The 21,894-nt window shown below is 52.7% G+C and overlaps 1 protein-coding gene across 3 annotated transcripts in view; it reads left to right on the forward strand.

Moving 5' to 3' along the window:
* Positions 1–8,057: 8,057 nt before the first annotated feature.
* The window catches only part of ATP2A3 (ATPase sarcoplasmic/endoplasmic reticulum Ca2+ transporting 3), a 33,038-nt gene continuing 19,201 nt past the window's right edge, over positions 8,058–21,894 (forward strand). For 2 of the 3 annotated variants that reach the window (XM_072353262.1, XM_072353264.1), the window contains exons 1-5: positions 8,062–8,318; positions 17,174–17,191; positions 17,466–17,548; positions 20,123–20,227; positions 20,608–20,746. In XM_072353262.1, the coding sequence (XP_072209363.1) occupies positions 8,201–8,318; positions 17,174–17,191; positions 17,466–17,548; positions 20,123–20,227; positions 20,608–20,746 (463 nt within the window). In that variant the 5' untranslated portion in view covers positions 8,062–8,200. Of the gene's footprint in view, positions 8,319–17,173; positions 17,192–17,465; positions 17,549–20,122; positions 20,228–20,607; positions 20,747–21,894 lie in introns of all 3 variants that reach the window. The other variant, XM_072353263.1, reaches the window with a different exon arrangement.

Below are 21,894 nucleotides of genomic sequence, written 5' to 3' on the forward strand. Positions count from 1 at the left end.
GGCCCTGCTCCGGGCTCTCGTGGCCCATTCGTACATCAGGAAGCTACCCGTTCCTCCAGGACCTGTTTTGTGCAGGCACGCTTTGTGAGCTGCTCTCTGCACAGCTCTGGTTTCCTACTTTTCACCCTTAAAATAGCTGTGCTCAAAGTGATGTTCCCAGCTGACACAATATCCTTGGGGATGGAGCAGGATCCATCCTGGGTTCTGGGTTTGGCACCATCCTGGGCTCTCCCATCAATGGGAGCCTTCTCAGGTGGCTGCATCCCTCTTTAGGAGCATCCCTGAACCCCGTATGACTTCACCTGCTACGTGCCCAGCGAAAGCATCCCTTCCATGTGCAGCCCCGGCTCCCATGTGTACTATGGAGCAAATGAACCCAAATGAAGGCACCCAGAGATTTGGGAATGGAGAGGAAGGATTTGGCCCCATGTCTGCCGTAAAGGTGGGAGCTGGGAGGGAAATAATTACACCAAACCTCCTCCTTCTTCCTCAGAAACATTATTCCTATTTGCTGTCCCACAGCTTTGCTGCTTCTAAATATTTAATGGGCTCGAAATTGAGGTTTTTTTATTAAGGTGATGTGTTATGTGCGTGGTGCGTGTGTTACCATCTGCAGAAATAAAGGCTGTTCATCATAGAACGGTTGGAGCTGGGACCCCCCAGAGGCCATCTGCTCCCATTGCCTGCAGCGCACGGGGACACCCACAGCTCTGTCAGCGCTCAGAGCCCCCCAGCCTGACCTTGGCTGTTTCTTTGTGCCGTATCACTGAGGTCTCACACCTTGTCCACCCCAATATCTGGGCTGAGTATTCCCTGAGATCCCAGCAGCTGGGGGCTGAAACACACCGTATCCCAGTGCCTGCAGGGACGAGCTTGGGGGCTGCACACCTGGAATGCAGGCAAACATCCGGGCAGTGGCTGCAGGGGATGGAGGTGAAAAACCCCCCAAGTCTTTCTGCATGAAACTGCTCACATTCCTTTCATCCCTTCCATGGGGCTGAAGGGAGAGCAGCGATGGAGCACGGAACGGCCACAGCTGCCGATTCACCCCGCAGCCCAATTTATCTTGTTAAAAAATATATATATAACAAAACATCCACTTTTGATAGTTCAGATTTCCAGTAATGGAAAATTCACAGCAGCCCCGGGGAGCCAAGAGCTGATTGGAGGAACTTGGTGAAAAAAAAAACCCCACGTCCCTGGAGCTCTTTTCCACTGGAAAATCCAAAAGCTTTCGAAAAGTGTTGATTTCTCATAAAACCTAAAGCAAAACACACTTGGGGGGGATGACAGGGGCGAGAAAAAGGTCTTGACAATGTTGGAGCAGCTCGTGTCGCTCCGACAGGGCAAATATTTACATTTTTCCCCTTGTAAAGCTACTCTTGTTTTGAAAGCGTTTGTTTTATTTGCAGCTCCGTTACCACACTTTGAAAAACCACAAAGAAAACAAAGTGATTTTGCAGAAATACGACATCCCGGCCAATGCAGAAGTGCCTTCATTGTTTCACTGCTTTATCCCCCCCAACCCTTTTTTCTGCAGTTTATTCCCTGGGAAAACTGACATTTCAGAGCCTTTTCCTATGGAGAGATCCCAGCATTGCCTCCAAACCCCCCTTTGCTGAGCCGCATCTTGAAGGAACAATAACCCCCAAAGGGTTAACGGAGGGTTGTGTGGGATTGGAGCCATCTGCATCGCTTCCTCCCTGCGTGCTCAAAGCCTCCTGGAGCAGATGCTGCTCAGGGCTGGGTGGCATTGCTGCCATTAGTGAAATATAAACCACCCATAGAACTACAGGTAGGGGCTGCTCTGTGTGACAGTGTTGTTTCTATAGGCAATCTTTGCCTGCTTGGGAGTGTGTGTGCGTGGCGCTGTGCAGGTCCCAGAAGTGGGATGCGGCAAGGTGGGCATGGATCCCCCAACCCCAGTTCTGGGATGCCACTTATCTAGGGCTCCCAACACAATCCATCCTAAAACCCAACACCTTCCCCTCCTCAGTCCTTTCCTGCTGTGATGACAGCGTGTTGTGATGCACACAGGGCGCTGGCGTTCTGCGGTGTTGGGTTGTGTTGGGTTGGGCTGGGTTATGTAGGGTTGGGTTGTGTTGAATTGTGTTGGGTTGGATTGGACTCAGCGTGGCTGGGCTGAGCTTTCTGCTCACCCTTTGTGCTGGCAGGGATGTCCCTTTGACATCACCTCTCCTGAGTGCTTCCTTCCTCCCATCCGCTCTGACAGCGCTGCTCCGCCGCCTCCTGCCCAGCAGCTGTTCTGTAGCACAGCGATTTGACTGCTTGGTGATGATCCATCCTGATGGACTGGGACTGCTGGCCTCCTTCTGCCATCTTTTTTCCATATACAAATCCTGTGCTGAAGCAGAGCAGCCGAATCCTGTCCCCACCTACAGCCCCGCTCTGCTCCCAGCCTTGTCATGCTCACAGCCAAGCACTTTGCGAGCCCACTGACCAATGCAGATGTTAACTGCTGGTGCTGGGGATGCTGTTTGCATGGGGAAAGGCAGGATATGACCCCGAGCTCCAACAACCCCCTTGGGGTGTAATCCTGCTGCACAGCTCTGCTCCCAAACAAGCGGGTTTTGAACCCATTTTGCCCCCAGATCTGTATTTCCTCACAGCGAGCTCCGTAAGGGACAAGAAATGGCTCTGCCAAGCAAACCCCACGGAGGGTTCTGCATCACCTCATGCACCCCATCGGTTCTCTGGGGCTGCGCTCACAGATCAGCGCTGGCACCTGGGCCGGGCAGCATTTGCATTGAAAATCCCATCTTTGAAATGCAAAAGGCGCCCGGGCAGCCCGCAGGGTTTTTGATGCAGCGTGGAGTTTACAGCACCGCTTAGATATTTACGCAGCAAGCTTTGTGTTCTCCCTCTGCTCCTCGGTCTTGGGGCATCAGTTTCCTGCAAGCGGGGCAGTCCCAGCGGCTACAAAAGGAACCCAGCAGGGCTGGGTGCCCGGCGCACTCCTCCCACAGGATTTCTCTGCTTTCAGTGCCGTTTCCGAGCACTTGTCGCTCCTGCGAGAGGGGAAAGTTGGCAGCTCCCCGCGCTATTGTCCACCGCCTTACGAAACTCACGGCTATTGGGCTGCGTTTCCGACCCAGTGCCTTATCGGGGCTCTGCATGCTGCTGGCACCGCGCTGCGCCCCGCTGCAAAACGCACGGCGTGCAAAAGGCGCCCTGCAAAAAACACCCCCGTGCAAAATGCTGCCGGCCCCTTGTTAGAGCACCGACCCCACAGTGTGACCCTGACCCCGCTGCATGACCCTCACCCTGCAGCGTGACCCCGAGCCCAGGCAGGGGATGAGCTCGGGGAGGGGACTGTGCACGTAGGGGAGCCAATTGGCCTTATGGCTGCAGCAGAACTCGTGCTGACTTGCAGACATTGGAAGGGTTTTATTTCTTTATTGGTGATTAATGGCAGTGTTTCGTTTCTAATGGAAGGAAATAGAGAGGAAATGGTTTCTCACATTCATTTATCAGGGATTTGTTTAAACGGCTCTGGAAATAGGTCAGGGCTGTGTGCTTCCAAGAACACAAAGCAGTGGGGATGGGTGTCTGATGGATGGGCTCCGGGCCTGGACTGCTGCTGCCTTAGGGGTCAGCCCTTAATGAGATGGGTCTAATTGCCTCCTCATCCCTGTGTGGATAGGGGACATCACCCCTTTGAAGCCCCCATTCTGCAGGGATGCTGGGCAGGGGATGGGAATAACTGGTGTGTGCTGCTGCAGCCCCATGGCATGGGGCAGAGCCTGCTTGCGGCTGCCAAAAACCAATACCCCCACCAGGTCTGTGTTAACAGGGCTCCTCCCACCACCACGCTGAGGTCAGTTTGGTGTTGTGGGGTTGAGTTTGGGCTGAATGGGGGATCTGCGGTGTGTGGTAGGTACAGGGTTCTAGGCACTGTGTGCTGACGTTGGGGCAGGTGCATGGGTTTGGATCTCAGGGCTGGGGCTGAGCAGCACAGCTCCAGGGCTGAGCCCCAGGCACTGCCCACAGCCCCACACAGTTTCCTTCCTCTCCATGCAGATAACACCATTCCTTGTGGCTGGCCTTCCTTGGGCATCACCTCCCGGAGCCTGAAGATCCTAGCAACAATGACATTGTTGGCTATATTTGCCAGGCTCGGGGCTGAGCGGCAGTGATGACACATGGAGCTGGCGGCTCCGCTCCTGCTGCCATCTGCAGTGCCTCCCACTCACCACCACACAACCAAACCCCAAGCAGGAGAAGTGCTGGTGCCCCATCCTTGGAGGTGCCCAAGGCCACGAATAGGGGCCTGGGCAGCATGAGCTGGTGGGGGCACTCAGCCCATGGGATGGAGCTGGATGACCTGCATGGTCCCTTATTTCTGAAGCTCTATATAGGCACATACAGCTGGATTTAACCTCCGTTTCCACATCTTTGCAGCCTCTGAGGCCTTTTATTTCTTTCTTTTTCCTGTTTTGTGCCTCTTTCTGCCCTTTTCCTGGCCCTTTTTTCCCTCCCCCCCTTTCTCCCCTTTCCTCCCACCTTCCCCTTCCCCCCATTTTTACCATTTCCTCCCCATTTCTGTATTTTCTTTCCTTTTTTTCCCCTTCCTTCACCCCTTATTTTTTTGCTTTTATTTTTCTGCTTTTCTTTATTTTTACTTTTTACTTTTTACTTTTTTTTGCCTCTTTTTTGCCTTTATTTTTTTTTAAAACCATTTTAATTTTTCTCCCCTTTTTTTGGAGGGCCTTTCCTTTTTTACCCTTTATTTTCCCTCCCTTTTCTTTTCCCCACTTCTCCCTTTTACCTTCCTCCCTTTTATTTCCCACGACCTCCCCTCCCTCACCCTTCATCTTCACAGAGGTTCCTCTCCTTCACTCTGCTAACACAGAACAGAAAGAGGAAGGGAGCCGCCATCGCTTGGCCTGATGTGAGCTCCATCCCCCCCACATCTCAGTGCCCAATATGAGTTCCCCTCCTCCAGCCCACAGCCGAACACACCCCACCAGGTCTGCATGCAGCCCTCCTACCCCAACCAAGGCTGTGTGGGGCCACAGTGCCCTCCTTGCTCTGCCCTGCAGCCTCCTCTCCTGTTTGCTTTTGCTGTTTCCTACATGCCAGCACTGGGAATCACACACCACAAAGGCTTTTCTTTCCTTCTTTTATTTTCCAGAAGGTCTTTTACATCAGGGAAAAGAGCCATCGGAGCGTCAGAGTGTCACGGTGTTCCCCCTCGGTGGATATTAATGGGTTTTCCTCCCTTTGAAAGAGGTCAGGATGCAACACGTAAATAACTGAGGATTGCCCAACACAGGTCTGGAGCCACAGACAGACACTGAGTGAAACATTTGGGGCAAATGCCAGGAAATACAGCAGCAAGGCTGAGGGCAGAGCTCAGCATTCCCGCTGGGAAATGGGGTTGGGCTGTCCCAAAGTGCTCAGGGCAACACACAGGAAAAAAAATCAGCATCATTTCAATGCAAAGCAGCTGTAATACAGGGGGGGAATCCTGCTCCTGGAGGGCAGGGAAGTGTGGAGCCCAGAGCATCACTGCAGTGGGGAAGCACGTTGTGCAAGGAGCATCTGTATTCATCTTCCAGCTGTGCACACATCTGGCAGCAGCTGTGGGCCTTGGTGAGGGCACGTCCAGCTGAGCACCAAGAAGACAAATCCCAGTGATACCCAACCTTCCTCCAACACACCCAACTGAGCTCTGAGAGCACAAATCCCAGTGATACCCAGCTCTCCTCCAACACCCCCAACCGAGCACCAAGAAGCCACATCCCAATGACACCCAACACCCAAACTACGCATCTCTGTGCCACTGGGGGTGTATTTCCAGCAGGTTTGGAAACACAACAACCACAGCCATGAAGTGAAGGCTGACGCCACTTTTGAGGGCACTTTTTTTTTGGTGGTTTCTGGAGCTCCCTGTGGGAGCAGAGCCTTCCCTGCAGCTGCCAGCAGTCTTGGCTTTGGGATCAAAAATAACACCTGGAGCGCGGCTCCGAAAGGTCGGCTGGCTCGTAGCATTTAGAAGAGCCTCCAAGTGTTATTTCAAGGTGGTTTGTATTTTTTTCTTTATTATTATTATTTTTTTAATCCATAGGAAAAGCAAATATCAAAGGTGCTACTGAAAGAAAAAAAGCCACTCCTGGCTCAGCTTGCGGATGGGAGCCATCGAACCTTCTTCTTTTCCCATTTTCTGGGAGCAGAATAGAGATAAAAGCGGATTTTCCGCAGTGAGGGTGGGTTTGGGAGCTGCACGGGGCTCAGGTTCAGCCCAGCCCCAATTGCAGCCCCTCAGACCATGGGGGAAAACAACACTAATTTGCCTTTTGTTTCCTTCTGGGGCTAATGCTGTTGCAGTAGGGAATCCCCATAGTGGGGCCATAAGGACTCATCTCCCACCCCATGGTCTCGCTGACCCATGGCCCTTCCTTGGCCATTTTGGGGCTGTGTTCTCTGTGTTCCTTTTGTCATCACTGATCAGTACTGGTCTAATTGATTGCCAGTAATTACCATGAACTGCTTAATTACGGGCGGGGCTGCTGGTGCTACCTGTGCTGACAGCTGGTTCCCGAAGAACTTTTTGATTGCTCCCAACTTTGTCAAACTTTAACCTTCAGAGCCCAGGCTTCACCTCCCCGCTCCCTTCCAGTGCCAACCTGCAGGGTGAGGGCTTGGAGGAGAGATGCCCAGACAGTGCCCAAAGAAATGAGATCACTCCATACCTGCACATGCCTCAGGGAAAGTTGGGTTGGGGCTTTGGGAAGCCTGGTCTGGGATGGGGACAACCAGCCCATGGATTGGAATGGGATGGGCTGTAAGGTCCTTTTCATCCCAGCCGTTCCTAACCATTCCCAATGCTATGTCATACAACAGTTCCATAATAACAGGTAGAATTGATTCTCCCTCAGGCTACCAGAAGCCACGCATGGAAGAAATACAGCTTTCTCTCCCAAAAGCTCTTGGGAGGCAGACAGCAGCTGGAAGCCACAGGGTGCGGAGCTGCTTCCTGCAGGAGGGGCTGGGGGGGGGCCCATCTCACAGCCGGAAAACCAAATTTAGAGCACTGGAGAGCACAAAGCTGCCCTTCCTCCGGGCCCTCTGCTCCGGTGGGATGTGAGAAAGGCATTCTATAAATAAGTGCTTGGATAAATAAATGAGGCTGAGCTCCTCCCCGTGGAGCTGCTTCCTCCTGTCCGGAGACCCAGCAACATTCCCAGCATGGGGAGCTTGAGGCATTGCATAGAGCAGCCCATAGGTGTGGGATGGCTGTTGGGTGGTACCAATGGGCTTTGGGGCAGCCCTGCTTTGGTTGATGGGTGTGGATGCCCCGTCCCTGCAGACCCCCAAGGACAGGCTGGAGGGGCTCTGAGCACTGATGGAGCTGTGGGTGTACATTGCAGGGAGTGGAACCAGATGGCCTTTGGGGGTCCCTTCCAGCTCAATGGCTCCATGATTCGATGAACTCATGATGGTGCTGCTGTGTGCAGAGCTCGTGCTGCAAGGAACCACCACGTTGCAGAACAGCAACGCAAAGGCCACATGTTGTGCAATGGGGACCCTCCTCCATCAGGCACCAGTAGGGACCAATGCTGGGACAGAATCACTGTTCATCACGTGGGCTCCCATGGAGGTGCTGTGCTATGGGCAGAGGAGCACCGTGTGGCCCTGAGAGCGGTGACAGTGATGCTGTGCCACGTGCATGGGACATTTCCTGCCTCCTGTCCGGCAGTGACAGTTTGTGCTGTGTATCTCTCCAGCTCCATCACAGCGGTGGCATTCCATGTGCTGTGGGGTTCCCTGCATCACTGGGATATCCCCATCTCAGGGCACGGCTGCTGGGGGACACCAAGAAGCAGCGTTGGGTGGGCAATGAGAGGTCCCACGAAGCGCTTTGGTTCATATTAAGCCTTCCTATGTCTTCCAGCATCAGACTGAACGGTGAGGAAGCGGCTCGCTGCTGGGAGAGCCTCGACACAGCTGTTTCCTCAAACTTTGCGATGAAACGCACGGAAGCGACGGACCGCGGGGCGGCTCCGGGGGAGGCGGAGGAATCGGCAGCGGGGCGGAGCGGGGGGCGGACCGGAGCGGGGCTCCCCTTCCCCGGAGGTACCGAGGGAGCGGAGGTCCCCGAGTGCGCTCGCTGCGCGTTCCCATCCCCCCCGTCCCCCGCCGGCCCCGGGTTCGCTCCGGGTGGCGCCGGCGGGGCATGGAGGCAGCGCACAGCTTGCCGGTGCGGGACGTGTTGAGCCGCTTTGGTGTGAGCGAGAGCTGCGGGCTCAGCCCCGAACAGGTCCGCCGCAATAGGGAGAAGTACGGCCCCAATGGTGAGTGAATGGGATCGGGGCACCTGTTGGGTAGGGAAGGGTTGGTGGAAGGCAATTAGCGGGGTGGGGTTAATTGGGCTGTTCCGCTGTGCGGGGTGGGAGAAGTTTGTCGTGGCCGGAGGGGGAGGTTGGAGGGGATGTGCGCGGCTTCTGGAGGAGCGTCGGTGGGAAAATCGGGGTCGGGAACGTTCGGTGGGAACCGTGCGGGGCTGCTCAGGCTGTGGAGCTTCGGAGTCGCGGATGGTGCCTCCGAGCGGAGCGGGTTGTGCTCTGTCCCGGGTCGGAGCGAGTTGTTGCGTCTCTTTGCTGTTAGATCCCCGTAGCTGAGGGTCGGGAAAAGCTCGGTTTGTCAGAAGGGACCAGGGCTGTGCTGCCCCCCGGTGAGTCCCGTGCAGCTGTGAGGTGCTCCCAGCGCTGACCCCACGTCCATTCAGCAGCCCCGAGCAGAGCGCATCCCACCTGCTCCCCACTCCGGTTGTGTTATGAGCGAGCAGTTGCATCCCTTCCCCGTGAGCTGAGAGCCCCTCTGCTTTGAGGCCGAGCATCGCTCCCAGACAGGTGCCCCAGCGCTGGAGATGCTGCCCCGCTGGGTCGGTGTGCACACGGTGCCCCGCAGTGGGGTCACACAGCAGCAGCGCGGTGGCTTCTCCCCTGTTTGCCCAGGTGAATCATCCCTGCTGAGTCAGGCCCAGCGCCACGTGATGTAGGTGCAAAGCAGAGGGCTAGCCGTGGCAATTCGGTGGGTTTTTTTCCTGCTCCCCCCCCTCACACCTCTCCAAGCAATGGCTGCGTGCTCACCTCTGTCTGCGGTGCAGCCTTTGCTTCAGACCCTGCATTTCTTGCAGGCTGCTGGTGCACGAGATTGGCTGCCTTGGGGACATCCCATGGCTGCAACTTAGATATCATGCAATTATCATAAACCATAATATCATTTGATTTGGAAGGGGCCCCTGAAGGCCGTCTGGTCCCACTGCCTGCAATGCACAGGGACACCCACAGCTCCATCAGTGCTCACAGCCCTCCAGCCTGACCCTGGCTGTCTTCAGGGATGAGCACCGCCATCTCCCTTTGTTGCTTACTGGTTTTGCTTTAAAACCTCACTCTTGGGCCACCCGCCTTTCTTCCAGCATGGTGGGAGCTCACAGGTTGTGCAGAGGTTGCAGGTGCCTGGCTTTGGGAGAGCCCACTGGGGTTGTGTTGTGGGGCAGCGCAGTGACAGTGAAGATGGTTCATGTTAGATGGCGTTTTAATTTGAATTTAAATTCAATTTCGTCAGCGGAAGCACGAGGCAGTTGGTGTCTCGCTTGTGTGTGCCCAGAGTTCATAAGGGGGAAGAAAACCCCAATCTTACAGCTCAGGGCAGACCTGCGGCTCCAGCGGTTCCATTTTCATTCATTCATTTCCTCCTAAACCTGAATCAAACTGCCAGAGGTGCCGTGAATCACAGCCTGAGACGCACCATCCCCCTAAGATCCATCTTTTGACATACGCTGGGGGAGCTGCTTAAATCCCCTTCTGCCTGTTTTTATTTCTGGAGCTGATGCATTTCAAAGAAAGAGCTGCAGAGCTCTGGCATCAGGTGAGAAGCAATGAGCGTGGATGTTTACATAGACGCGTGCGTGTGCATATGTATAGATAGTTCGGGTTTTTTGTGTTCTTTGGGTGCCCAGAATGCTGTTTGCAGCCCCGCTGCCCACACTGCAGGAGGAAGCAGATATTTAATATCTCCAATTAGTGGGCAGACAGCCGCTGCAGATTGTGCAGGGCTCTGGGCAGGCGTCTGCATGCTCTGAGAGCTCAGCCTCTCCATATTGCTGATGTTATGCATACGCATAACTTTCTTTGCCCCATCAGTAACCCAATTGCACGGCAGCAGAGCCGGCTGCTCACAGCATAGGGACGTTTCCCTCCCTGCTCCCCCCAGCTCAGCACAGAGGTGACGGCTCCAACCCATCCCCAACCATAAGGAGAAGAAAAAAATAAAACCCAACCCTATGGAGAGCTGAAATTTCCCATTTCACGCTGCAATGGTTGTGCTGCCGGCGAGGAGAAGGAGAGCGAGAGCGGCGTTTTGTGACTCATCTCTCTCTCTCTGCTCTGTTCCTCTGCTCATCGCCCACCTTTTCCACCCCCGAAACACACGCTCTGCAGGCTGATTCACAAACATGCTACGTCTTCTTTTTGTGTTGGTTGTGGGTTTTTTGTTTTTTTTTCTTTATTTCTTTATTTTTATTTATTTTTTTCCTTCCAATCGCTTCCCTTAGGGCTGATGCTCGGGCACTCCTACAGCACAACTGCACGCTGCCATCCTTGTGCTGGAGGGAACTCGGGTTTGGATCTCACACTTTCAGGCTGTCCAACCTTGCATGTACAGAAAGCCCCACATCCCCTCATTCTGCTGTTTGGGAGGGATGCAGTGCAGCTGCACCCATGGTTGCTACCTTTGATTTGCCCTTGGGCTTCCCCTCACCCTACATGTACACTCGTGTGATGTCGCTCACGGTTCCATTTCTGTGCTATGTGTGCAGAGCGTAGTTGAGGTGTTTGGTTGCATGGGGGGATGCTCGGTGCAGGTTTAGGGAGTGCTGCTCCCACAGAGCATCCTTTGAATCCCCCAAAGTACCTTAATGAGCCCAATACAGCCCAGCACACTCTCATCTTCTTTTCCCAACAACTGTTGCTCTCTGCATGTTTCAGTCTTTTCCCATCCCCAAACCAACTCTGGGCCATTCTGTTGTGTTTCCATGGTCACCTCTCTTGGGGTAAATCCCAAACAGTGAGCACTGGGATCATGGTGCCCTTAATCCAGATGTGGGCAGTGTGCACATGGTGCACCCCCAGATCCTGGTGTTGTTCTGTCCTACACCTCTTCAATTTGCCTGCTGCTAAGAACTGAGATGATGTGATGCTTTTCTGTGTGTTCTTGTGATGCTTTTCCCCATGTTTTTCATATGTACAGACCACTGGATGAGCCAGCTTTGATTTTTTCCCCTATATTCAGCATTGGCACATTGGGGTGGAGTGGTGACGCTCCATCAAAATGCCTTTTTTAAGGGTTATTCAGTGTGAGTGTGGGCAGACTGTGCTGTTACCCAGGTAGGGTCTGGAGGGGGCATCCCCACAGGGAGCCCCACATGGGGAATTTGGGGCACACTGAGTGCTGTGCAGCACCCCAACCCCACAGAGGCTGCACAGGACATCACAAATGAGTCAGTGTTTGATGATTGGACTGGATGACCTTAGTGATCTCCCTCAACCTGAATGATACTGAGATTCTGAAGCTGCGAGCGATGGGATAAAGCACACATTGTGCACGGGACATCAGGGGTGCAAATGCCTCTTTCATCTTTTCCTCCCCAAAAACTGAGGGTAAAAGCAGACTGCAGCTGGGAGTGGCAATGGGTTGGCTTCAGTGCTGCCCACAGCTCAGAAAGGCAGACCCCATCCCACCTGCACCTACTGCTATTCATGTTTTGGTGCTTTGCGACCTCCCGGCCGTAGCATTGGAGGAGGGAACATCCAACAGCAGCCTACCTTGAAAATGCGTCCAAGCTAAAAAAATAAACACACATTTAAAAACAAAAAGCAGTCATTAAGAAACGCAACGACCCGATGCTGGAGCCCAACGCTCGCTGCTATCGCGCTTTACAACAGGTAGCAGCGGGAGGAGCTGGGAGCGCTGCTCAGCCGGAGCCAAAGGCAGCAGAGCGGGCTGCGGTCGCGCACAGCGTTTCCATGACGCGAGCGGCCGCCGGCGTGGGTGTGTGCGGTGCAAGGGGGGGCTCGGGGCTGCTGTTGCTGCTGGGGGTATGGCTGAGGGCTGGGAGCCTTGCGTTGCATGGGTTTGGCCGCTGAGTTTTGCTTTTTTATGGTGAGAAGCGGTTGAAATATTGAGTGAACACCCAATGTGTACCCAGGGGTTGCAGGGAGCCCCTGGGGTGGCTGAGGGCTGGGTGTCTGGACCGTCATTCTAGAAAAGCTTTTTTCCCCTCCCTATTTACGATGTTCTGTTGTATTCCTTTCTAATTCCGTCCACCTGCTGCAGTGCCCCCCGTTGCACCGCGCATCCCCGGGGGCATCCCTGCAACCAGCCCATCCTCGTGGCAAAACACAAAGCTCCGCTCCTCTTGGAAAGCCGAGCTCACAAGCAGTGCTGATCCAAACCCATTTGAATCTCCACCATCTGCCCGTGTCGCTGGATGCGCCGATGCAGATGAACCCATTTGATTATTTTTACCTCCCATTTGCAAGTCGCTATGGGACACCTGTTGGCCCCGAGATCCATTGTGGTTGTGGAGGGGGGCTGGGGGGGGGGAGAACCAAATGAAGGGACGTTGCTGCTCGGTGCTCACGGCGCTGCGTTTCGGGGAGGAAATCCGCTCTGTGCTCTCGCGTCCCCGGGGTTCCTCCCCATGTGTTTGTGCCTCGGGTGCTTCCTGTGTTCAAACAGCGCTGGGGGGGGGGGAGGGAAGGGTGGGGGTAAGTGGGGACCGGCAGGCAGGGCTGCACCCGGTGCACCCAAATGTAAGGGTTATTGCTTTCTGCTTTTTGCTCTTTACGGTTATTCTCTTCTTCTTGTTGTTGTCCTTTTCCCAGTTGTTTTTAGTTTACTTTTCCTTTCTAACACCTCCTTTCGCTGTGGGAGGAATGCAGCACTCCCCACTAGAGCCAAAGCCCCAGGATTTTGCCCCTGAATCACTGCCAAGGCTGAGCCCCCTAGTGCTGCTACCTGCCTGCGCTCCCTCCTTCCCTCTCATCTCCTTTCCTTTTATTTATCATTATATATATATTTAATTTTCCATTTTGCAACCTCCGAGTCAACAGAAAGCACTAAAATAAGGAAAATGTGGTGAGAGATGGAAAAAGCCAAACCGAGCAGCTCCACTGCAGGGAGGGCCCAGGGGGGTAAGGAGGAACAGCCCCCTGTAGCAGTGCACGGTGTACACACAGCGTTGCTCTGTTCTGTGCTGTTCCCTTTCTTACCTCCTCTTGACACATCAGTACACGTGGACACCTGGAGCTATTTAGTGGTACCTTTATAGGTCTCCTTGTGGGTTTATGTAGTTCCCTTCCAACCAAACTGCTCCATACATACCCTACCTGAATATATCATACACATATGAAATATATATATATATATATATATATAAATTTTCATCCCTTGCATGCACACGTTATACTTAGTGGGAAATAAATCATAGAAAAAGGAAATGCAACCAATGCTTCCAGCTTTTCACCTTGCTGCAGGGCTGCCCCATCTCTGAAGGTGCTCCAGGCCATGGATGGGGCCCTGGGCAGCCTGAGCCCATGGTAGGGGTTGGGTGGTGTGTAAGGTTCCCTTCCAACTCAACCATTCTGTGGTTCATACATGCTGAGCATCATCTCTTTCCCAGGATCAAGCGCATCTTATGTTGAAAATGGTTCATTTTCAGCCCAATAACCCACTTCTTCTGTGTTTTAGGGAAGAGAAAACCCTTTGAACTCATTTCCACCTTGCCCTTCCCCAGATCTCACAGCGTTCAGCCTAAAGGTTCAGTGCAATTTTTGTCTCCTGGGACACTGAAAGTCTCGCATGGCTCTGCATGGGCTGAGCCAGCACTGTAGGCCACGGCAAAGGCTGAGCGCTGCAGTGTGGTGTGTTTGCTTTCCTAAGCTGTTATCCTAACGTTATTTAATCCTAAATGTTATTAAATTTGATGCTGCTGGGTGTTGGACGCTCTGGTTTGTGCGCGGCGCAGTGTGCCCAGAGGTGTTGCGAAGTCAGAGGTTTCTCTTGCTGTGGGTTGGATGATGCTTTGGTTTTCTGCACATTTGCTGAGATTTTTGGTTCAGGGCTGGCTCCAGGGCATTGCTCTGGGGGTGGTGACCAATGGAAGAGACCGAAAGGTTGAAAATAACAGTCTGTGCCAAAAGAAGCCGGTTGGGAGCAACCACTGGAGCATCAGTGGGGAATGATCTGAAAGAAAGAAATGGTTTGAGGGCAATGAAATGAAATGTGTAATGTGAGGAAGGGGGTGGCAGAGTGCCCCGCTTTGAGTCTGCAGGAGGGGGATGAAGATGTGGGGGGGGATTCCAGGGGGTTTGGGGGCAATCGTATGAGAACAGTGCTCACCTTAAGCTTTATTTGACCCAAGCTCCTCTGCCTGTATTATTGTTGTTTTTAATTCCCCTGAAGCTGTTACTATTTAAATGCAGATTTTTTAGCTTTTCCACCCAGGAGACGGAGCGGGAAATTCTTTCCACTGCGTTGGTGCAGGAGGGAACAAAACGCTCCTTTCAGTCGCTCGCATCCTCCCTCCCAACCGGGGCCGTGAGCTCCCCCCTCCCTCTGCCCAGAGACCCTATGGGGCCATCAGGGAGGGGATGGGGGACAGGGCCACCCCAGGCTGAGGAGCCCCATTTTACCCCAGACCCAAGACACAGGGACCCCTTGTTCTAGGGCAGCTGCCCTTTGCAGGATGCTCGTGCCATGCAGTGTTTGGGAGATAAGCAATTGCCATAAGCAAAGGAAAGGGGAGAGTGGAGTGGGATGGGTAGGATTGGCCTTATTCCTTACCCCTGGGCTGTGGGACCAATGCTGCAGGGTGAGCTTTGGGGTGAGTGTTAGGATCCCTGAACAGGTAGAGTGAGCATGCCCAGGGACTGGCTCATAGGGCCAGGAAAGGGGGACAGGGACAACATCCTGGACAGGTTGGGGTGCGAGCAGAGCTCAGGCAATGTGGGGATGAGCTCATTGGCTGAACTTTGCTTGTACCCCCAAATTATATTGTTTTGTTTGAATTACGTGGGTGCGTGGTTGGGGTTTGTAACCCCAAAGGGAAGATTTTTTGCCCTCTCTCTATGCACCATCCATTGGCTTGGTTACTGGGGCAGCCCCAACCTGCCCGTGTTCTGCATGCATGGCTGCTCTTTTCTTAATGTACGGGACTTTTTGGGGGGTAAATCCACCAACTCAGCTCAGTAGTGCCCAAATCTACCTTGAGGTCCCTCTGTCACAGCCAGCAAGATGTGACACAACAGCGCTCCCCATAGGAGCTCAATTAGGTGTGTTGTGGGGATGGGGACCCAGAGATGGGGGCTCGGAAGTGCGTCCGCTTCCAATAACAACTTGTTCTGCACCTGAAGGATCCCAGAGCAGCTCTGCTTTGTGTCATGAACAGGGCTGCTGTCCCAGCTGGGGATATTTTAGGGTTTTTCTTATTCTTTTCACCACTTTTTCCTGCCTGTTGGCGAGGTTTGGGAATCGGATGCGTTGCTTGTTCTACCCGTCCATTTCCCCTACCCTGCATACGGAAAAATAAATAAAAGGAAGGGGAAAAAAAAGACCCACAAAGAAGAGTTTACAACATAGCTCATGGCTGGGGGTATGGGCACATCCCTCAAAGAGTTCCATAATGCAACTCCAGCAGTACCCTGCCACGTCTGAGCGCTGTGCTTTGACCCGGAACGCAGGGCAGGATGTCCCCAAGGGCAGGTGGCACCTGCGTGGCTGTGCCAGGCTGTCACGTGGAGGGAGGTGGGAAGAGGTGTCTCTATCAGAGGTGCGCCCAGCTCTCAGAATGCTCAAATCAGCTTTTTGGGGGGAAGCAGCAGCGTTCCCAAGGTGTTGGTGATGGTGATGCAGTCAGTGGGCTGTTGGCTTCCTCCTGGCCTCATGTTGCCCATTTTTGTTGTTGGCACCTGCAGAGCTCATGCAAAGTCTCCACTCTGCAAACAGCTTCGGGGCTGCTTCATGCAAACGATACATGGGAGGAGCTCAGGCAGCAATTGGTGCAGCTGGAATGTGATGGGAGCTGACCCCCAGGTCTTTCACCCTGCACCCTTACAGCCTATAGCAAGGGTGGGAAAAAGGCAGAAGGGCTCCCATGCCCTTGTTTGGGTGGCTGGGCTGGGGGAGGAAGCTGGGTGCAAAAGGGAGAAGAGCAGCTTCCTCCTGATATGCTGCAGAGTGGTTGAGCTGCTGAAGTCACTCCAGCAATAGATTTTTCTTTTTGCTATGAAAATAACAGGCATGTCACACAGTGTGTGCTCCTCATGCATTCAGAGCATTGTTATTTGGGAGGGACTTGGGTTGTAAAACCCCATAGCAAGCATTTCTGCCACCAGTTTGCAGTGAAAATGCACGCAGGCTTCTTGCTTTCACTGTTTTGCTCAGCAAAAGTTGTTGGGTTTGTTTTTTGCTATGTTTGTTTGTGTTTTTTTTCCTTCTCATTTCTCTGCATGGAAATAGAACATGGAAAGCAGCTGAGCTGTTTCACTTCCTGCTCAGACAGGTGGTACCTTCATTGATGAGCCTCAGTGATGACTCTACTGAGCACAGAATCACAGAATGGTTTAGATTGAAGGGGACCTTACAAATCATCCAGTTCCAACCCCATGGGCTGGATGCCCCCCACCAGCTCAGGCTGCCCAGGATCCCATCCAACCTGACCTTGAACAGCTCAAAGGATGGGGCACCCACAGCTCTAGGGAGCCTGATCCAGTGCCTCTCTGTTGGCACTGAGCTCTTTGTAGGGTGGGCATTTTTAGACAAGCTGAGTGCAGGAATAAACACCGTTGGTCCCCATTTGCAGCAGAGAAATGACATTTCCCTGGCATGGGAGCACCCGCTGCTGTTTGCATGATGTCAGACTTGGGAGTCTGATCACCAGTTTTCTTCATGCAGGGATGTGAGCAGAAGAAGCTGTGCTTTGGGGTACTCGATGGAGTTCTGGGATACTTGATGGCCTGCTGAGGTGTAAGGCAAAGATTTGCTCTGGTCCCAGATCACTGGTTAATCTTATTCTTTTTTGTTTTTTTTCTCCCCATGTCTTCCTTTCTTTCCTGCTCGTTGGGCTGCGGGTGGAATCCCACAGAGCTCCCTGCAGAAGAAGGTAAGTCGTGGGGCAAGAGGGGATGGGGAAGGCTGGGATGGAGAAAAGGGAATGTTTGGGATCCTTTATTTTAATCCTGGTTTTAACCCCAGAGCCAGTGGGGCTGGCAGCAGAGCCTTCCTTTGGCAGAAGGAGGACCAGCTGGGAGCAGAAATACAGAGATTTGGCCAGGAGCAGCCCTGCTGCATCAGGGGACAGTCCTATTGGCCCCAGTTACATGCTCACTGCAGTACTGAGAGCACTGACAGTGCTTGGGTTTGTGTTTTCCCACCAGGGAAGTCCCTCTGGGAGCTGGTGCTGGAGCAGTTTGAAGATCTCCTGGTCCGCATCCTTCTGATGGCAGCTTTCCTCTCCTTTGTAAGTACTGCAGGCTCAGGGCTGGCGCAGCCCCATTGGGACTCAGGGAAGGAGGGGATGAGGATCTATATCCTGTGCTTGAGTGATGTGGTGTGTGAAGGGAGCATCAGATTTCCATCAGCACTAGTGAAATGGACCTTGGTTGTTTTGATCTGGGGGGAGTAGTAGCAAAGGGGACAGAGGAATATGGGTGTTGGATGAAGGAGGTGTTCCAGCAGTGCAGTGTTTGCACGGGGCTTAGTGGCAATACTGCACATGCCTTGGAGATGAGACTGTAGGATTGCTCAGCGATGCTGCTCCATCCATCCAAAATCCATATCCCACCACCCTCTGACTACACCAGAGATGGAGGCCCAAGGGCACTGGTTCTATCAAGTGAGCATTGCTGTTCAAAGTGAATGCCAATAGCATGAATTAAATTAGAAACCCTACAGTCATCTGCATGCCTTGAAGCTTTGCCACTGCCAGTTTCTTCTGCCGCAGTTCAGTGATAGCTTGGCAGCCTTGATTCCTTTCATTCAAGTCATCCATGCTGAAAAATTCATGTCAAGCTGTTGCAAAAGACACAGCTGGGTGGTTCTTCTCAGCTCATTGTGACGTGGTTGCTGGGCACAGTGGTGATGGATAGACCAGATAATCCTGGTGGTCTTTTCCAACCTTGATGATTCTGTGATTCTATTTGGGTGATAGTTTGTCCTCCCCCATGAATCCAGCTTGTGACTTTCTATATAAACTATGGCTCTGCTAAATTAGGAGACACTAATTCTCGCTGCTTTATTTTCAGTACTGTATTTCATCCAGTGTGTGTCTCTGTGCCTCTCCATGCATGAAGGTTGAAACATTTAGGGGAAATTGCTTCCCTTTGTGTCTTTTCCTTGGAAGCTTTGGAAAGTACTGATGGCAGCCCAAGGGTGGCTTTCCTGCTTGGAGTAACTACCATCTCCTCCTGAAGCCCTTCCACTGCTGCATGGAGGCATTTGCGTTTTGGATTAGAACTGAGAATCCAATCTGTTGTTCCATGTATTTTTTCTTTTGTTCTTCCTCTGCCCTGGCAGTGTTTCGGCTGCTCGCGTGGGCGCTGCCTCTCGCCTGCTGCTCACATCCTTCCCATCCTGCTGGCACAGACGGCAGGGATTGGGTATTCCAGTGCCTTGGGCAAGGGTTCTGTGTATGGCAGGCACAATGCATGAGTCTGGCTTTACTTTTAACCACAGTTGATGTGTTGGGAATGGCACTGGAAGGAGCTCCTGGTAGGGTCTAGCTAATGCTATTGCCATTTCCAGGCATCTCCTTTCCTGCAGCTTGTCTTCAGCATGAGGGCGATGCTCCATGAGCACCCCATGCTCACTGAGCTGAAATGGGGAGCAATTCCCACTGGATTTTTTTGGGTTGCACTGTTTCCTTTGCAGTGAAATCAGTGCATGGAAACCTCTTTCCAAAGATGGCCTTTAGCTTGGCTTTGCCCACAGCTTACCTTGGGAGCTGCTCTGTTAGGATCTATTTCCCACCAAGCTGAAGAAATACTTATTTTTTGAGTGCTGCTGTTCAGGGCATTTGGCAGCAGGGTGGTGAATCTGTGTCTCATGTCTCCTCCTTTCGGCTGCCTTAGTAACCAGCTGACCAATTTCATTTTAGTAAGTTTTCTTTCTTTCTATTTAGCTTGAAAATAGGCATTTCTTCTGAATTTCCCAGGAAAAGCAGACCATGTAACTGTCTCTGCTGGAGGAAGGGTGGGAATGCTCACCTTCTCCTTAACATGCATGTGGAGGAAAAGCAGAAAAACAGGAGCATTTTTTTTAGCTGAATATAAGATGATTTTTCAGTTATTAAGCAGAAAACCCTGGCAGTGAAACACCAGGACTAAGGAGGCATTAAGGCTGTAGGGAGGCTTCCCAAATCCCAAGGTTCATAGTGGTAATTTTGGGGTGGCACATCCCAACTGGCTCAGGGTCACTACCGTTCCTCCTGTAGGCTGTACCTGAGCCTGCAGTTTGGGCAGTGCTGGTGTTGGCTGCATGAGCCATCTCCTGCTGCACCAAGTTGTGCGACATTTATTTCAGGATCCCGTCTCATATAGACACAATATTATGGAAAAAGGTTATAGTGCTAGCATCATAAATCCTACCAGTCTGAGAGCGTTGCGTGGCTGAACAACCACAGGATAAGCCTCTAGGATAAGGATGGAGGCTGGACCCCTGTGAGTTAAAATGCATTCCCAAAACAACATGCAGCGATGTGTTGGCTGGTGAGATGTCATCATCTGCTCGATGGGAGAGCAACACAAACCCCTGTGTCAAAGGTTCTGTGTGCTGGTGCTCGCTGCAGCAGAGCAGCCAGGTGTTGTATTGACACAACGCAAGTCAACAACCAGTTAAATGGAGTGAAAATGTTCTTGTGCATGCTTTGCTTGCCTTATGGTGTTGGGTCTTAATGGGATGGAGAGTGGGGCTCGAGGCTGGAAGGAGCTGTGGGGTCAGTCTCTGAGCTGTATTGGCTGTCTTCTCTCTGGTGTCTTGAAACACTGGAGCTTGTTGTTTCAATTGCACTGTGCCTCTTCTCTTCTTGTGCCCCTAGATCCTGGCCTGGTTTGAAGAAGGAGAGGAGAGCACGACAGCCTTTGTGGAGCCCGTTGTCATCATCATGATCCTGATTGCCAATGCTGTGGTGGGTGTGTGGCAGGTAAGGAACAGTCCCTGTACATCTCTGCTCTGTGATTGGAGCTGCAGTTGAAGGTCTGGTGGCTTCTTGCCTTTGGAAACTCATTTCTGAAGCGTCCAGCAGCCTGTTGGCTGTACTGCTCTGTGCAGATCAAATCATAGAACCATTAAGGTTGAAAGAGACCTTTACGATCATCCAGTCCAACCGCCAACCCCCCCCATGATGCACACTAACCATGTCCCTCAGTGCCACACCTCCAGGGACGGTGACTGCACCACCTCCCTATGCAGCCTGTGCCAATGCATTGCCATTGGTGGGATTTGGGTGCACCCATGACTGTTGTATAAAGGATCTACCAGTTGGACAGCCCCACTGCCTCAGCTCTGCTCCTCCACCTGTAGGAGAGGAATGCTGAGAGTGCCATCGAGGCCCTGAAGGAGTATGAGCCCGAAATGGGGAAGGTGATCCGTGCCGACCGCAGTGGGGTGCAGCGGATTCGTGCCCGTGACATCGTCCCTGGGGACATCGTGGAGGTGGCAGGTAGGGCATGGGATGGGAAGGAGCCAAAGAGCGGGATGGGGGTGTTGGCTCAAGGATGGCAGCCTCATGGCTCCTGGATGTAGTAGGGTGAGAGTGTGTCCTCGGGAGGTGGGGTTTCCAGAGGAAGAGGCTTCCTTCCACGTTCCTCACTGAGCTCACTGTCTGGATTTTGACACTTCAGGCCCCCTCTGGCTCTTCTCTTTGGGTTTGCACTGTGTTTCGGATGCATCAGCATTTCCTACCTGCCTCACCAGTATAGGGAAGCAATGCATTCTGCTTATCCTGTGTTGTTTGTGTCTTGAACTGTGCTGTAAACCCCCAGAGCCCCTATGCTAATCCTCTCCTTTCCTCCTCATGGCCCTGCTAGTGGAAACAAGCTGCAATCCCTCCCACCCTGAGCCAGCATGCTGTTATTTATGTCTTCCAGTTGTACTTCAGCTGGAAGATGCACTTTAAAATAGTGCACAGAGGCCGAGGTGGAAGAACTCCTGCAACCAGCTCCAGCTCTGACCTGGTCCTGGGATCTGCAATAACTTTTAGGGACAAGAGACAGACCTGTGACATGCAGGGGCTGTTTGTGGATGGCTCTCATCAGCCCTCCCAGGCACAATTCCTTCCCATTCACCATCCTGTGAGGGAAGTGCCATTGCAGTGCCAAAGCACCATGGGGTCCAGCACCACCTGCCAACTTGCCCCAAATCGAGTGCTTGTTGCCTATCCATCACCCACTAAATATTACTTTTTAACAGCACAACCAGTGTCCTGACTGGAAGGGAAAGGGATGAGCTGTTTTCTGGAGGAAATCACAGATTATTAGCAAATTAATTAGAAAATGTTGTGTTTGGGCAGGTTAAAGAAAGGAGCAAGGAACCTGTCAGGCTGCCTGAGGAAGTCAGAAAGTGTGATGGAGACATTGGCAGGAGGAGTATTGCCTCCTGGCTCATGAGAGGGCAGGTGGGGAGTACACCAGGAGCAGTGGCTTTAAACAAGTGGTGTACATCTACATCCAGGTGTCATCCCAGAGATGGCAGTAGTAGTGCAGGCAGAAAGGAGCAGCTTCTTTTTGTGTGTGCAAATGCAACACGTTTGGCAGCACAGATCAGAAAAAATCTGCTATTCCATTACAGACAGCAATACATTTTGAGGGC

This window comes from Excalfactoria chinensis, chromosome 19, assembly GCF_039878825.1.
Source record: "Excalfactoria chinensis isolate bCotChi1 chromosome 19, bCotChi1.hap2, whole genome shotgun sequence".
NCBI classification, from domain to species: domain Eukaryota; kingdom Metazoa; phylum Chordata; class Aves; order Galliformes; family Phasianidae; genus Excalfactoria; species Excalfactoria chinensis.